Source organism: Jaculus jaculus, chromosome 6, assembly GCF_020740685.1.
Source record: "Jaculus jaculus isolate mJacJac1 chromosome 6, mJacJac1.mat.Y.cur, whole genome shotgun sequence".
Taxonomy (NCBI): domain Eukaryota; kingdom Metazoa; phylum Chordata; class Mammalia; order Rodentia; family Dipodidae; genus Jaculus; species Jaculus jaculus.
Window position 1 is genome coordinate 115,459,994 of NC_059107.1, and position 18,229 is coordinate 115,478,222.

The 18,229-nt window shown below is 38.7% G+C and overlaps 1 protein-coding gene across 2 annotated transcripts in view; it reads left to right on the forward strand.

Annotated features, from left to right (window-relative positions):
* The window catches only part of Tbc1d15 (TBC1 domain family member 15), an 87,476-nt gene that overhangs the window by 32,280 nt on the left and 36,967 nt on the right, over window positions 1-18,229 (forward strand). Inside the window, exons 5-8 of one of the 2 annotated variants that reach the window (XM_004650108.3) lie at window positions 6,776-6,986; window positions 12,990-13,092; window positions 14,285-14,335; window positions 14,620-14,817. In XM_004650108.3, coding sequence (XP_004650165.1) covers window positions 6,776-6,986; window positions 12,990-13,092; window positions 14,285-14,335; window positions 14,620-14,817 — 563 coding nt within the window. The remainder of the gene's footprint in view (window positions 1-6,775; window positions 6,987-12,989; window positions 13,093-14,284; window positions 14,336-14,619; window positions 14,818-18,229) is intronic. The other variant, XM_004650109.3, reaches the window with a different exon arrangement.

Sequence of the window (18,229 nt, forward strand, 5' to 3'; positions counted from 1 at the left end):
CACAGGAAAGTGCCTTATTGCTAAGCCATCTCTTCAGCCCTGAAACATTTTATTTTATTTTATTTGAGAGGGGGGCTGGAGAAATAGAATGGGCACACTAGGGCCTCCAGCCACTGCCAATGAAGTCCAAATGCATGTGCCACCTTGTGGATCTGGCTTATGTGGGTACTGGGGAATTGAACCTGGGTCCTTAGGTTTTGCAGGCAAATGCCTTAACAGCTAAGCCATCTCTCCAGCCCTTTTTTTCTTCTTCTTTTTTTTTTTTTTTGAGGTAGTGTCTCTCTCTGGTACAGGCTGACCTGGAATTAACTATGTAGCGTCAGGGTGGCCTCAAACTCATGGAGATACATCTACCTCTGCCTTCTGAGTGCTGGGATTAAAGGCGTGCACCATCACACCTGGCTACTCTAACCCATTTATATATTTTTTTGTATTCACAGAAAATGTTTTTTATTTTACTCACTTTTTAGCCTGAATATATTTTACTTTGCCTATTATTTCTGTTTTCATGATACACAAAGGATCTTGAGACAAACCTTTAAAAATGACTGTCAGGGCTGGGTAGAGGCTCAGTAGGTCAGGGTGCTTGCTTGTAAAGCCTGATGGCCTAGGTTTAATTTCCCAGTACTCACATAAAGCCATTGCACAAAGTACTACAAGCATTGGGAGTTGACTTGCGGTGGCAGGAAGCCCTGGCACACCTATACATACTCACACACATACTCTTTTCTCTTTTTCTATTAAAAAAATTAGGGCTGAAGAGATGGCTTAGTGGTTAAGCGCTTGCCTGTGAAGCCTAAGGACCCACGTTAGCCAGATGCACAAGGGGGCGCATGCATCTGGAGTTCGTTTGTAGTGGCTAGAAGCCCTGGCGTGTCCATTCTCTCTTTTTCTCTGCCTGTTTCTCTCTGTCTGTTGCTCTCAAGTAGATAAGAATAAACAAACAAAAAAAATTTAAAAATTAAAATAAAATGACTGTCAAAGACAGACTTTGTACTTTCTAAGAATATTTAACTTTACAGTCCTTAAATTTCTATTGCCAAGTCCTTTGTTCTATTTATTAGATTAAATGTTTTGAAGGTGTTTCTTTCCAGAACATACTGTCATATTCTGACTGTAAACCCCGATCAATAAAACACCATGTTCTATTCAAGACTTATGAAGACATACTGAATTGTTTTTATTTTACTGTTCAGCTATTCAACTTTCTCATCTCAGTGTGTTGAAGATACTTTATATATATATATGTGGGAGCATAGTAAGTTCATAAGAACTGATTTTACTTTTACTGACCTTTTTTATGGAGAAATTAACTGTTGGCTTCTTGCATTTTTCTCTTTAAAAATATTTATTTGTAAAGAGAGCAAGAGAGAGAGAGAGAGAGAGAGAGAGAGAGAGAGAGGGGAGGGAGGGAGAGAAGGAAGAGGGAGGGAGGGAGGAAGAAAATGTATAGGTTCACCAGGGCCTCCTATACCATTTGCAAGTGAATTCCAGATGAGTATGCTGCTTTATGTGTCCAGCTTTATGTGAGCCCTGGGGCGTTGAACCTGGGTCACCTGGCCTCACAAGCAAGTGCCTTCAACTGCTGAGCCATCTCTCCAGTCCATTGTTTCAGTTTTCTTTCATAGCCATTATGATTTTCATTTAGTTGTTTATAGGTGATCACTGGCAGCATACTTGTTTATTGACTTGGTGCTAAGTTTGTTTTTTTTTTTTAATCATTTTTATTTATTTGAGAGAGGAGAAAGGCAGAGAATAGGCATACCAAGACCTCTAGCCACTATAAACAAACTCCAGATGCATGTGCCGCATTGTGCATCTAGCTTATGTGGGCTTGGGGAATCAAACATGGGTCCTTTGCCTTTGCAGGCAAGCATCTTAAATGCTAAGCCATCTCTGCAGCACAGTGCTAAGTTTTAATGTATTTATTAAGCAACTCTTAGATTACATCATGTATGCTAATCACTCCTTTAGCACTAGAAATACACTTGAAAACAGTAAAATTGTTGTTCTTTTGTTCTTTTGAAGCTTGTATTTTTTTTTTTTTTTGCTTGTGCATATTATGTGTGGTGTGTATGATATATGCTGGTGTGGTGCCCACTGCATGCACATTTAGAGGCCAGACGAGTATGTTGGTGTCCTTTACATCTCTTACTTTCTTGTTTTTCTTTGACATGGAGTCTTTTACTGATTCCCCATGATGATGAGCCTGGTCCCTTCTCCCCACAGGACTGGGGTTACATATATGTGTAGTCATGCCCAAATGCGTACATGCGGGAATCTTTCATGTATCTGAACCCTCAGATCCTTATGTTTGCACACTTAACTGCTGAGTCACCTCTCCACTCCTAAAGCTTGAATTTTTTTTTTTTTTTTTGAGGTAGCATCTCAGTCTAGCCCAGGCTGACCTGGAACTTACTGTGTAGTCCCAAACTGGCCTCAAACTCACATAAACCCTCCTACCTTTTCCTCCTGAGTGCTGGAATTAAAGGTGTCACCATGCCCACCCTGAATTTTAATAGCAAGATTTGTAGCATTGACTTGTAATATATCTCTTATCTTTGTCAGAGCTTTAAGTGAAACAGTGTTTGAGCCATTTTATACTTATGCAGTATGTAGTATATTTATGTAACAGGTAAAATATCTTTCCCACTAAGAGAAAAAATATAAAATCTTTACTAGTCTTCTTCATAAGATTACACACACACACACACACACACACACACATATTTGTTTTTTTGAGGTAGGGTCTCACTCTAGCCCAGGCTGACCTGGAATTCACTGTGCAGTCTCAGGGTGACCTGGAACTCATGGCAATCCCCCTACTTTTGCCTTCCAAGTGCTGGGATTAAAGGCATGTGCCACCACACTTGGTTCCATCATAAGATTTTTATTGCTGGTACATTCAAAGTATTAAAATCTTTTTATCACAACTGACTGAAGCTCTCACTTCTCATAACCTGCAACCCCAGGGGGAGTACTAGCAGTCCTGCTGAGGAGGGCCTTGGACCCTCAGCTGAATGGGGGCAGGGAGGAGGGAAATGATAATCTTAACATATGATGTGTTCATGCAAATTTTTATTTAATAAAAAATCTGTATCATTTTGGGTGTGGTGGCACGTGCCTTTGCTCCTAGCACTTAGGAGACTGATAGGAAGATTGGGGTTGAGTTTGAGGCCAGCCTGGAGCTAAAGATTGGGTTAGAGTGAGATCCTACCTTGGGGGGAGGGGGGAAATATATATCTATATATCTATATATATTCTAAAACAATAAATTATATCTGGTTTTTATTGCTATTTTTCTATGAAAATATTTTTAGTCTTTGCAAATCTAATAGCATATATTGTTTTTCTAGTCAGTTTAGATATTTTCACATTTTAAAATTTATGGATAAGTTGGAATTCTTACAAGTGTTCTTACTTTGCTATGAGCTTGTAGTGGTGTTCAGAGCTCTCTACCAGTGAAACACATAGTCAAGTGGGCTTATCCACTTAGTCTAGTATCAAAATTTGATATGAAGTTATTGAGGAAGTGAGGTAGGTCAGTGATGCAGAGAATTACGGTATCCTCTTTGGATATCTCTCAAGTGGCCCCATTAGAAGATGATGGAACTGTAATGTTCCTTATTACATAGGAAGGTGACATACATGTAGGTCAGCACTGATTGAGCTTTCTTTTGATTAAGTAGTTTTGTAAGCACTTGTCACTGTGTAGTTTATGGGATGGAATTCATAAATGCCTTGAGTAATAGCACAGTATATTTCTTTTGATAGCATAAGAGAAAATGTGGCTTTTTAAATATCACCTATTTATGTATGAGATAAATTATTAAAACTAAGTAGCTTTTTATATAATTTGTAAGTATTGGAATCATTAGTAAGAAGAAATGCATTTTATTGCTTTGTATTTTTTAATTTAATTAGTTAATCCAAAAATTTATTAACAATTAGGCCAACATTCATAGATCTGGGGTTTTAGCTTTTATAAATATACAAATCTACAATATGTTGGATTCTGTATAACTGGTTTTAATTGAGTTCTAATTTAGTAGAAAGTTAATTTAGCAGGGCTGCTTATGTATGTAGCCCAGTTGGTATAATGCTTGCCTAGCATCTGCACAAAGTCCTGCCCAAGGCAGACATGGTGGCACACCTCTGGATCCCAGCCCTTCAGGAGGCAGGGTTAGGAGGGTTAAAAGTTCAAGTTCTTTGTCTATATAGGGAATGCCAGGTCAGTGTGGGCTACATAACACCCTGTCTGGAACAAGAAAGTAGCAAGTTGATTTAATTAATTTTTTGAAGTTTTTCTATCTTAGTTATCTCTTCATTTTCAACCCCCTTCTTTTTGCAAAGTGTACATCTGAATATTTATTCAAATGTTACTTTTTTCTTTTTTTGGAGGCAGGGTCTCACTCTATCACAGTCTGGTTGGAATTCACTCTGTAGCCCAGGCTGGCCTTGCACTGATAGGAATTTTCCTATCTCAGCCTCCCCAATTCTGGAATTATTGCATGCCACCACACCTGTTATTTTTTTTTTTTCAGTCTGTATGTACATGGGTATGTGTATGGTCTGTGTGTGTGCATGCACAATATGTACACTATAGTATAGTGTGGTAGTTTGAGGACAGTGTCAAAGTATTTCTCCTCCTCCCACTTGGCTTGAGACATGGTTCTGCTGCTGCATGTGCACTAGTCCAGCCAGACTAAGAGCTTCAGGATTCTCCTGTTGCCATAGGTACTTTGAGATTACAATGTGTGGGCCACTTTGCATCCTGCTTTATGTGGGTGCTGGGATATCTTACTGGGGTTGGCAGGCTTTACAAGGAAGTGTCTTTAACTTTTAAACCATATCCCTATTCCACAGGAATTTTTTTTTTTAATTCATTTGCAAAGAGAAGGAGGGAAGGGTGAAGGGAATGGGCACACGAGGGCCTCTAGCTGCTGCAAGCAAACTCCAGACAAGCGAGTGCCTTTAGCAGCTAAGTCATCTCCCCAGCTCCAAGAATTACTTAAAAAACATTTTATTTATTTATTTATTTATTTTGAGAGAAAGAGGCAGATAGATGAAGAGAATGGGCACACCAAGGCCTCTAACAACTGCAAACGAATTCCAGATGCATGTGCCACCTCGTATATCTGACTTACATGGATTCTAGGGAATCGAATCTGGGTTCTTAGGCTTCACGGGCATGTGTCTTAACCACTAAGCCATCTCTCAAGCCCAAGAATTACTATTTTATCAGAATGTTTACATTTGCTATAAATGTATTAATTGTGGGAAGTAAAAAAAATGAAGTATTTGTTAGTTATTGTTAAATAAAGTGAATCTTGTAAGAGAATTTTGCTATTTGCAATAAGTATTAACTGTATAACATCATATTAACTATATAATAAGATAAGCATTGAATTTTGTCAAGTACTTTCTCTGTGGCCAAGTATTATCTCTTAGAATTCTGGGAGGTAAGTATAATTATCTCCATGTTGCAAGTAGAGAAATGTTTGGTTGTTTACCCAAAATCATTCAGTTAATACAGTGTTGATGCTACAATTTGAATTCAGCCACCCTGCCTTCAAAGCCATGGCATTTTTGGGCAAAGCTTTTATTTTACACAGGGATAACATTTTATTTTTTGAATTTGTGTATGATAGTATATAAAAGCCATTTCCTTTTTTCTTTTCTTGTTTTTTGTTTCCCCTGAGGCAAGCCCAACAGAATGGTCTTATTTTTTTTTCCTTTTAGAGAAAGAAAGAGACAGACGAGAGAGACAGACAATTGGCATGTCAGGGCCTCAGTCACTGAAGTTGAATGTCAGACGCTTGCGCCACCTCGTGGGCATTTATAGCCTTGCACTTGCCTCACCTGTGTGCGTCTGGCTTACCTGGGATCTGGAGGGTTGAACATGGGTTCTTAGGTGTCATAGGATATGCTAAGTAAGCAATCTCTTCAGTCATGGCCTTTTTTTTTTATCATGAGAGAGTGAGTGTGAGAGAGTGAGAGAAAATTGGCACGGCAGGGCCTCAGCTGTTGCAATTGAAATCTAGACACATGCATGTGTGTGACCTTGCACACCTGTGTCACTGTGTGTCTGGCTTATATGGGATCTGGAGAGTCATACATAAGTCCTTACTCTTCTCAGGCAAGTAACCCATCTCCCCAGCCCAGAAGCCATTCTTTAAAGGAATATCTTGTATTGCAGTTTCTAATTCAGGTCAACTATTATATAGTAAGATGAGTGCTATGGTGAGTCCCTGGTTAAAAAGTTCTTTTCGGGGCTGGAGGCATGGCCTTGTGGTTAAAACGTTTATTGCGAAGCCTAAGGACTCAGGTTTGATTCTCTAGTACCCACATAAACCTAGGTGCACAAGGGGGCGCAGGTGTCCAGAGTTTGTTTTCAGTGGCAGAGACCCTGGTGCTCCCAATCTTTCTCTCCCTCTCTTTCTCTCTGCCTCTTTCTCTCAAATAAAGAAAAAAGTTCTTTTAGGGGTGAGAGTGATGGCTTAATGGTAACGGTGCTTGCCTGTGAAGCCTAAGGACCCAGGTTTGATTCCCCAGTACCCATGTAAACCAGCTGCACAAGGTGGCATCTGCATCTGGAATTTGTTTGCAGAATGGGTCCTGGTGTGCCCATTCTCTCTATCTGCCTTTCTCTGTTTCTCTTTGAAATAAGATTTTATATGTAGATAAAAGTTCTTTGAGGCCGACATGAATAGCATTGTCAATACCTTTAAAAAAGGTGAACAAAAATATCTTGCCCCGTTTTCTTGTTTTTAAGATGCTCCAAGTCATAGAAATGGGAAAAGCAAATGGTCATTCCTCTTCAGTTTGACAGACCTGAAATCAATCAAGCAAAACAAAGAGGGTATGGGCTGGTCATACTTGGTATTCTGTCTAAAGGATGACGTCGTTCTCCCTGCTCTGCACTTTCATCATGGAGATAGCAAACTACTGATAGAATCTCTTGAAAAATATGTGGTATTGTGCGAGTAAGTATCAAAATTATTTCCTACTTATTAAGACTGGATTGTTTTTATCCCAAGGCAAACTGTTCTTGTCATCAGGGATTAGTAGCATGTGAATTTATGAGAGTATGAGTAGCTTTATTTTTTTCTGGTTTATTGACTTTGAGTCAGTGACTGAATAAAATTTTGCCATTTGGGTAATTTGAATCCGAGATTGATGCAGGATTTTAGGACTCAGGAGGGGCCTCCCAAATTTATGAACCCCAATTTTGGGTCCTTATTCTAAGTAGAGAGGAGAAAATAGACGAGAGGACAAGAGACAGGGCACACCAGGGTTCCCAGCAACCACAAATGAACTCCAGATACATGTACCACTGTGCCTCTGGCTTTATGTGGGTACTGGGGAATCAAAGCATGGGTTAAGCTTTACAGGCAAGTGCCTTAACTGGTGAGCCACCTCTCCAGCCTGCTGTTTGGATTTTATTGTTTTTGCTTTTTGAGACAGTGTCTTGCCATGTATCCTGGGGCTCACATTGAACTTGAAACCCTTTTGCTTCAGCTTCTTTAGTGCTGGTATTACAGGAATATGCAATTGGCCTGGCTTGGTGAATAGGCTTAGTTTTAAGATTGTATTTTAAATGTGGTAGACAAACATTTGAACTGAAGAAAGAATCAGTATAAGAACAATCAAACTGGTCTTAGAAAAACAAACCAAACCAAACCAAGGATGTGAGTACCTAATTTGAAAAAGAGCCTCAGTGGAGTATCAGATAACATTTGAACCTCCTGCTATGTTCAGTGAAGTTGATACCTGCCCTGCTAAGCTCTGTTTGTATATTGTTGTTTTCTTTTGAGACAGGGTCTTAGGTGCACAGGCTGGTCTTGAATTTGATATATAGCAGAAGCTAGCCTTGAACTTATGATGCTCCTGCCTCTACCTCCCAAGTACTGGGGTTGCTGATACTTACTCCCATTTACAGGAACTCTGTTTATGTCTTACCTTTTTTTGGGAGAGGGGTTTCAAGGTAAGGTCTCATGCTAGCCCAGGCTGACCTGGAATCTATGTAGTCTCAGGGTGGTCTTGAACTCATGGTGATCCTCCTACCTCTGCCTCCCAAGTGCTGGGATTAAAGGTGTTTATATCTTAAACATCATCACATGCCATTTTGTCCTTTGTTCTAGTCACATAGTTTTGAGTTCTTTAAATCTCCTAAACTCTTACTGTCATTTGGTCATTTACATACATTGTTTTGTTTGCTTGGCTCCTCTACTGATCTCTGAGCTCTCAATTTAGTCCCATTTCCTCAGAAAGGCTTTCTTGGATACCCCCTTTCCTATCTGATGCAGATTTCTGCCTTCACCTTCCTGTCACATTTCCTCCTATGCTTCTTCCTTCATGGTACTTGTGAAGATAAAATAATGCTGTCCATTTACTTCTTTTAGGTTCTACTGGAGAAAGTAATCTTTATAAATACAGGGATGGCATCTTGTTTTCACCTCCCCCCTGTTCCTAGTTATAGAGCCTATTACATGATAGATATGTACACAGAGTTGAATGAATACATTCTTTCTCTTTCTCTTTTTTTTTTTTTTTTTTGAGACAAGCCCAACAGACTGGCCTTTTTTATGCAAGAGAGAGAGAGAATGAATTGGTGCACCAGGGTCTCTGGCCACTGTAATTGAATTCTAGATGCATGAGCCACCTAGTGCACACGTGTGACCTTGCACAGGTTCATTACCTTGAATCTGGTTTATGTAAGACCTGGAGAGTCAAACGTGGGTCTTTAGGCTTTGCAGGCAAGTGCCTTAACTGCTAAGCCATCTTTCCACCCAGGGTCCCCACCCTTTTTTTTTTTGTTGTTTTTTCTTTTCTTTCTTTCTTCTTTTTTTTTTTTTCCTCGAGGTAGGGTCTCACTCTGACCTGGAATTCACTGTGTAGTCTCAGGGTGGCCTCAAACTCACAGCGATTCTCCTACCTTTGCCTCCTGAGTGCTGCGATTAAAGGCGTGTGCCACCACACCCAGCTTGCTTTTTTTTTTTTTTTTTTTTTTTTTTTTTTTTTTTTGAGGTAGGGTCTTGCTCTAGCCCAGGCTGACCTGGAATTCACTATGTAGTCACAGGCTGGCCTTGAACTTATAGTGATCCTCCTTCTTCAGCCTCCTGAGTGCTGGAATTAAAGGCATGCACCATCACACCTTTTCAGGGCTTACTTACTATATCTTAGATGTATTGCTACATCTTGTAGGAAAGAGAACAGTGATCAAAAAAGATAAGGCCACTGCCTTCATGGGCTTTGTAATATTTGTGTAAAGACCAACATCAGTTAAATACATGTAAATTTTTAGCTGTAATAAATGATGTGAATAAGAGAGATATGGTACTGTAAGAACATAAGAGGCTAACAGGCACCTTTTTGTGTGCAGTGGTAATTGAAACTATAGGAAAGATCAAAGTTATCTAAAGGGATGATATAGTGGAATGAGATGTGAGCACATGCAACTTTCAGTGATTTGGTCAGAGAAAAACTAGCAAAGTAGCCTAATATTCCTGCATTTTATTCTCATTGGACATACTTGTAAAATTTATGCCACTTCTGTTTTGTATATTGTCATGTGATGATTGGGGACAGTTAACCCTTTGTCTATAAATAATCTGAAATGTGTGACAATGGTATGTCAAAATGTTTTGCCTCTAATAGGCTAAGTTGAAAATGAGTGCTCCTTACTCCTTTTCCTATCACAGATTAAGTCCAATTATATTATGCCTTCTAGCCCACGTATTACATAATGAGTACAAATAGTAGAAGAAAGATCTTCTAAATAGTTGCCAATCCAAACTCTACAAAATTGTATCAGCTAGCTATATCAGATTCTTTATTATTTACTTATTTATTTATGAAAGCACAAGAGAAACAAGGAGAAGAAAGGAGGGAGGGAGGGAGAGACAGCATGTGTGCACACCAGGACCTCTAGCCACTGCAAACAAACTCCAGATGCATGTGCCACCTTATGCATCTGGCTTTACATGAGTACTGGGGAATCAAACTCAGATCCTCAGGCTTTGCAGGCAAATGCCTTAACTGCTGAGCCATCTCTTCAGCCCTCAGATTCTTTTTTGAAATAAATTCTCATTGTGTACACTCATTGAACATGGTACCATTTTACTGAGGGACACTTTTGTATAAGTATCTCTCTCTCTCTCGCTCTTTTTTTTTTTTTTTTTCCCCGAGGTAGGGTCTCACTCTAGCCCAGGCTGACCTGGAATTCACTATGGAGTCTCAGGGTGGCCTTGAACTCATGGCAGTCCTCCTACCTCTGCCTCCAAGTGCTGGGATTAAAGGTGTGTGTCACCACGCCCGGTTTAAGTATCACTTTTAATCATAGTCCCACCATACTCCCTTCCCCTGTCCTTTTTCCTCTCTGTTCTTCTAGAATTTCATTTCTACTTTCACGTCATTCATATATATATATATATATATATATATATATATATATATATGTATATATATAAATATAAATAAATATATATATATATATACACACATACACATACATACACACACATACATACATATACGATTTTATGTATGCAATCTAGAAATGAGAGAAAGCATTTCTCTTTCTGAGGCTGGCTTAATTTACTTAATATGATTACCTCCAGTTGCATGCACTTTCTACATGCATTACATTCTTAATAAATTTCATTTTGGAAAAATTCCATTGTGTCTGTAGTTTACCGATCCATTCTTTTGTTGCTGAACACCTGGGTTGGTTCTGCTACTATGCTGTTGTGAATAGTTCTGCAATAAGCTTTTGTGTATAAGTGTCTCTGTATGTTGTCTTGCAGTTATTTGTATTAATTCCCAGGGAATGGCTTACCTAGGTCATACGGTAGGTCTACTTTAGTTTTTTATTTTAAGTAAAAATTTTTTAAAATTATTTTTATTTTTGAGAGAGAGGGAGAGAGAAAATGGGTGTGCCAGGTCCTTGCCTGCTGCAAATGAACTCCAGATTTGTGTGCCCTCTTGTGGCATATGTGGGACATTGTGTGCTGACATCTGGCTGCATGGGACCTAGAAATTTGAACGTGAGTTCTTAGGCTTCGCAGGCAAGCGCCTTAACCGCTAAGCCTTCTCTCCAGCCCTTGTTTTATTTTTTTTTAAGGGACCTCCATACTGATTCCCATATTCCTGTTTTGGATTTCATATCCCTTTAGTATTACTGTTGTATCTTGTTATGTTAGAATTGAGAAGAGATAAATGTTACTAAATTATCTTAAGCATTTATAATAAACCAGAGGCATATAGCAACAAAACAACACCTGTAGTTTTTATTTTAAACACAGAAAAGATAGAGATTTATTAAAGCTGACTTACTGAGTTCTAAAACTTACTGGATAGAAAAAAGATTCAATAATTTGTCTCTCATTATGTGAAATTAGTTGTCTATTTGGAAAGCATGTAAATTATTTTCTAGTTTTTGGAAGTCTGGAGACAGACCCATTTCTAGAGTTCTAATAAAAATCAGAAAGAAAAAAAAATGCTGGGCGTGGTGGTGCATGCCTTAATCCCAGCACTCGAGAGGCAGAGGGAGGAGGAGCACCATGAGTTCGAGGCCACCCTGAGACTACATAGTGAATTCCAGGTCAGCCTGAGCTACAGTGAGACCCTACCTTGAAAAACAAAACAAAAAACCCCAGATACTTGTTACCTGAAGTGCACATAATGAGCTTGTCAAATATTTTCACATATATTTGTTTATAATTATGGTTAGTATCATTAATGATCTTTACCAAATACTTATATTTTATATTTTTAATATTTTGTATTTCTTTTTTCCCCAAAGGAAGGTCTCAGTCTAGCCCATACTGACCTAGTACTCCCTCTGTAGTCCCAGGCTGGCCTCAAACTCACATTGATCCTCCTGCCTCTACCTCCCAAGTGCTGGAATTAAAGGTCTGTGCCACCACTCCTGCTAACTTTTGTATCTTTAAAAAAAATACTATTTTCTTCTTAAAATATTTTATTTTATTTATTTATGAGAGAGGGAGAGAATGGACATACCAGGGCCTCAAGCCACTGCAAATGACTCCAGATGCATGCACCCACAAGTGCATCTGCCTTATTTGGGTTCTGGGGAATCGAACCTGAGTCCTCAGGCTTTGCAGGCAAGCGCCTTAACCTCTAAGCCATCTCTCTAGTCAACATTTTATATCTTTAAAAATTTTTTTTGTTTATTTTTATTTATTTGAGGACAGACAGAGAAAGAGGCAGAGAAAGAGAGAGAATGGGCATGCCAGGGCCTCCAGCCACTGCAAATGAACTCCAGATGTGAGTGCCCCCCTTGTGCATCTGGCTAACGTGGGATCTGGGAAATCGAGCCTCGAACCCGGGTCCTTAGGCTTCTCAGGCAAGCGCTTAACTGCTAAGCCATCTCTCCAGCCCAACATTTTTTTTTTTTTTTTTTTTTGTTTTTCGAGGTAGGGTCTCACTCTGGCCCAGGCTGACCTGGAATTAACTCTGTCATCTCAGGGTGGCCTTGAACTCATGGCAATCCTCCTATCTCTGCCTCCCGAGTGCTGGGATTAAAGGCATGTGCCACCATGCCCGGCTCAGCCCAACATTTTATATCTTAATGATAACAAGCCATGGAAAGAATTTGGAAACTAATTCAAAAGATGTTTCCTTATTTTGTGTACACACATGCACACACACTCACTACAAACCTATAATTGTTTAGTTTTCATATATATATATATTTTTTTTTCTGTTGTAATTATAAAAATGAATTTAGGTTATTTTAATATACATTTTATATTTGTTACATTTTAAAATGAGTAAGTTTAATATTTTATGTTTCACATAGTTATGGAGCTCACTTAAGCTATTCAATATTTGTTAGTATGTTATGGGAACTTTGTAGAACTGGAAATTAAGATTTTTTTAAATTGTTGTTAGGAAAAATAATTATGTAGTGTTAAATATTGATTCCTTGTGCCATATTCTACAAATTCCTTTTTTCATTACAGATCACCACAAGATAAAAGAACACTTCTTGTCAATTTTCAGAATAAGAGCCTTTCACAGTCTTTTGAAAATCTTCTTGATGAACCAGCATATGGCTTAATACAAGTATGTTTCTTAAATTTGTCCTGACTTATGTTCATATGATTGTATTATTTACATATACTATGTCTCTTGCTTTCTTAGGATTCATAATGAGGCAGGTTTTATAATCTCTATGACACTCTATTCTCTAATTTTATATATACTAATATGAAGGTCTAGGAGATTGCTCATTTCATAAAGTTGTCTTGCAAGCATGAAGACCTGAGTTTGTTCTTAGAACCTATGTAAAAAAAGCTAGAAATGGTGGCATGTGTTTATAGCGTCAACACTAGGGAGGCAGAACTAGATTCTTGGGACTTATTGGCCAGATTGTCTAGCTTTAGCTTCATTGGTTTGTTCCAAAAGGTTGACATTTATCTTTTGGTCTCCATACACATACATCTACATGTACACACACTCAGGCACACTTATAAGAAACACTAGTATTATCCATATGCTTCTTTAATCCTTAATTATTGTTAAGCCAGCTCTTTATCATAATACTGAAGTAGGATGCAGTAACTATTTACTGTGCTTTTTGTTTAGGTGAAGGGTTATAGGGCAAGCCACTTTGGCTACCAAGTTTATTTTAGTTTAGGAAAAACTAATCCACCCTGAACTTTTATTTTCCATTTAATTAGGTTGTTTTGGGGTTATTATGTGTCTAATTGCCCTAAGTGTTCATGTCTTTTCCTAAACATATGCACTGAACATGTGCAGGATTTCACTGAGATTGAGTAAGTCATGAAATGGTTGTTTTCATTTAGTTACTTAAAAAAAATGCTCCTGTGCTTACTGTATTTCTGAACACCACCCCCCCCCCCCTTGAAGATGTAAAGGTTAACAATATAAGGTGAAAGCTTCTAGAATGAAGCCAGGAGAGCTAAACACTTTAAAAAAGCGAGGAGACAGTTACTCTTTTGAGGATAATTATTTACTAAGTAACTTTCTGATGACTTAATGAGCAGTTGCTTTGGGCTTTAGATGTCAGAATTCTAGGAGTTAATAGTAGACAAAAGCCTTTTGCTCTTTTCTAGGACCGCATTGCCTGAGAACAAATTACTGTTGTTGGCATGAGTTTTACTGTTAGTATAATTAGATTAAAATGTCAGCTCTTACATAAACATTATGAACTTTTCACTTAAATGCTTGTCTGTTGTGTTAGTGTGGTAATGCACACTGTAGAAGATGTACATATGCATTGTTTTTTGTGAAGGCAGGACTGCTAGACAGAAGAAAGCTGTTGTGGGCCATTCACCACTGGAAAGTAAGCACTGTGTACATTTCTGATAAATGCAGATTGAAAGAAGCTGCAAATCATCTGTTCACTTGAAGTTTAATCAGTAGTTTTAGCTGCCGTTTGTTATGCTATTTTAACCAAATGAAGATTGTCTTATTTAAATTTTTCTTCCTAGAAAAAAATTAAGATAATCTTAGAATATTCTGTTTTAGTTCTGATTTCTTTCCTTTTAAGAAGCTTTGCTTTTTGCACCTCATGGCAGTTTTATTCTATTTGAGTTAGTAACGCTAATATTTTTTTCTACTATATAGAAAATTAAAAAGGACCCTTATACAGCAACTATGGTAGGATTTTCCAAAGTTACAAACTACATTTTTGATAGTTTGCGAGGCAGTGATCCCTCTACGCATCAACGACCGCCTTCTGAAATGGCCGATTTTCTTAGTGATGCTATCCCAGGCCTAAAGATAAATCAGCAGGAAGAACCTGGATTTGAAGTCATCACACGAGTGAGTGGGGATTCATATAAATATCATTCTTAACATTATAATAAGAGAATGTGTGTACCAAATACTATAAAAATAGACTCGGTTCTGGTGATTCTTATTTTTCCATAAACCATTCTTAACAGTAGTTTGCTGACTAAAATAATATCTGACAATAAATACTAATCCCCCCAGCATTCCATGATTTGTTCTCTCTCTTACACTGTCTTCAGTAATGTTTTGTCTTTCTTTTCTATGTGTGTGTGTGGGGGGGATAATGACCAAGTTGTAATTGAGTACCCTGGGATAACTTTTTCTATTGTTTCTTAGCTTTGCCCCAAATCTGTATGCTTTCTGTGTAGGCAGCAGAGGTGTTTAATCAAAACACTTCTTTGGACTTTTATTCTTTTTTAAAAAACTATTTTATTTATTTATTTATTCATTCAAGAGAGAAAGAGAGAGAGGGAGGGAGGGAGAGAGAGAGAGAAGAGAAGAGAATGGCTCCATGTGGCCTCTAGCCATTGCAAACTAAACTCTAGATACATGAGTGATCTTGTGCATCTGGCTTTACATGGATACTGGAGAGTTGAACCTAGTCCTTTGACTTTGTAGGCAAGCACCTTAACCACCAGGCCTGGCCTTTTTTTTTTTTTTTTTGACAACTTCCATAATATAGACAATAAATCATAATTCCCTCTCCCCTCACTTTGCCTTTAACAGCTCCACTCTCCGTCATATCCCCTCCCCCTCAATTAGTCTTCTTTTATTTTGATGTCATCATCTTTTTCTCCTATTATGATGGTCTTGTGTAGGTAGTGTTAGGCACTGTGAGGTCATGAATATTCAGGCCATTTTATGTCTGGAAGAGTGCATTGTAAGCAGTCCTACCCTCCCTTTGGCTCTTACATTCTTTCTTCCACCTCTTCTGCCTTGGACCCTGAGCCTTGGAAGGTTCATGTTAGAGATGTTTCAGTGCTGAGCACTCCTGTCACTTCTCAGCACTATGGTGCCCTTTGAGTCAACACAGAGGTCACTGCCATCTGAAAAGAGAAGCTTCTCTAACCACAAGTGAGAGTAGCTTTAATACATGGGTATGAATGTTAAGAAAAGTGCTTACCAGGCAGTGTAGTGAGCATAATATATGTATTTAGCCAGATGCCAGCAGGCGTTATACTCCTAGGGCTCATGACTTTCCCTATCATAGGTTTTCAGTATTAGGCATGTATTCCTCTTGTGGAGTGGGACTCCAGTCCAATTAGAGAGTGGTTGGTTTCCCCCATAACAAACATATCACTGTTCTACCCATTGGCTCATTTGGCCTGCCTGGCCAAACTTGAGGCTTGCAGTGTCTACTATTTATTCACTGATGACTTCTTTCTCCCCCATGGAGCTGCATGCAGTATAGTTTTTTTTTTTTTTTCCCAGCTTTTTGTAAGCTGGTCTACAAAGAGGAGGTTTTCAGCTCAGCTCCAGTAAGAATTCTCAGTGACCTTGCAGCCCAAGCATGTGGAGTCTTGAGCAATAGGGTCTTACCATCTATTCCTGTTAGGAAACCAAGAGCCTTGGCAATGGCCTGTAATTTTGGGGGGCATCAGATCAGGGACCTCCTTGGGCAACAACTCACTGGAAGGTATCCCATTCCTGACACTGAATATTTTCTAATTACAATGAATGGCATCTGGGTACACCATTGTCCAAAGAAGTAGGCTTCCATATGACTTATTCATATCCTCTTAGATTTTGATTAACCCTCCCTCCACCCTTCCTTTACTCAATCTCTTCTCCTGACCTCACTTAGGCCTTTCTACCCCCCGTAATGTGTTCTTGTACTTACATATATACAATACCATCTGTTTAATTCTCCCCTCTCTTCCCTCCCTTATAGTCCCTTTCTAGCTTACTGGTCTCTGCTACCGAGTTTTACTCCCACTCACATACAAGTCTAAACGTTTGTAGCTGGGATCCACATAAGAGAGAAAACATGTGGCACTTGGCTTACCTCACTAAGTGTAATCCTTTCTAGGTCCATTTCCCTGCAAATTTCATAATTTCATTTTTTCTTTACTGCTGAATAGAAAGAACTCCATTGTATAAATGTGCCACATCTTCATTTTTCATTTATCACTTGAGGGACATCTAGGCTGGTTCCATTTCCTAGCTATTGTGAATGAAGCAACAATAAACATGGTTGAACAAGTGTCTCTAAGGTAGTGAGATAAGTCCTTAGGATATATGCTTAGGAGTTGTATAGCTGAGTCATATGGAAATTCTACTTTTAGCTGTCTCAGGAACCTCCACACTGATTTCCACAATGGCTGTTTCAGATTATAATCCCAACATTCCCACTGCATTTATTGTCATTTATTTTCTTGATGATAGCCATTCTGACAGGAGTGAGGTAGAACCTCAAAGTAGCTTTAATTTGCATTTCCCTGATGGCTAATGATGCAGAATATATTTTTAGATGTTTATATGCCATCTGTATTTCTTCTCTAGAGAGCTTTATTTTGTTCAATAGCCCATTTTTTTAATTGGGTTGTTTGATTTCTTATTATTTAGTGTTTTTTTTTTTCGAGGTAGCGTCTCACTCTAGCCCAGGCTGACCTGGAATTTAATATGGAGTCTCAGGGTAGCCTCGAACTCATGGAAATCCTCCTACCTCTGCCTCCTGAGTGCTGGGATTAAAGGCATGTGCCACCATGCCTGGCATTATTTAGTTTTCTGAGTTCTTTGCATATCCTAGATATTAATCCTCTGTCAGATGAATAGTTGGCAAAGATTGTCTCCCATTCTGTAGGTTGCCTCTTTGCACAGTGTCTTTTGTTGTACAAAAGCTTTGTAATTTCATGAGTCTAGTGCTTGATTAATGGTTTTATTTCCTGAGCAACTAAAGTTATATTCAGGAACTTGTTTCCTATACTTAGTAGACATGTGCAACCTTGCGCTTACCTCACCTTTGTGTGTCTGGCTTACATGGGATCTGGAGAGTTGAATATGGGTCCTTAGCCTTTGTAGGCAAGTGCCCTAACCACTGAGCAATCTCTCCAGCCCAAGGATCTTGCTCTTTTTTTTTTTTTTGTGAGGCAAAGTTTTATTGGGTAAAAAAGAAAAAAGAAGCTGGTGCATCAGGTCTGCATCTCAGACTTTGGGATCTCAAGATGCAGCCCTGATCTCTTTGGAGTATCACCTTTTATTGGAAATAATCACATGATGTTTATAATAAAAACAGGATTAGGAGTTAAACCACAAAATTGCATACTGTTCAACAAGGGTGGGCGGCTATTACAAGAAATCACAAGGTTGGTTATATAGTCACCTAAGTGGAACTGAGGCAAGAAATATGCACAAAGATATTTAGAAACAAAGAGATACAGGGGGATCTTGCTTTCTAACTCAGTCTGCAAACCTTTGTCTTTTGGTTGGGGCATTGAGGGCA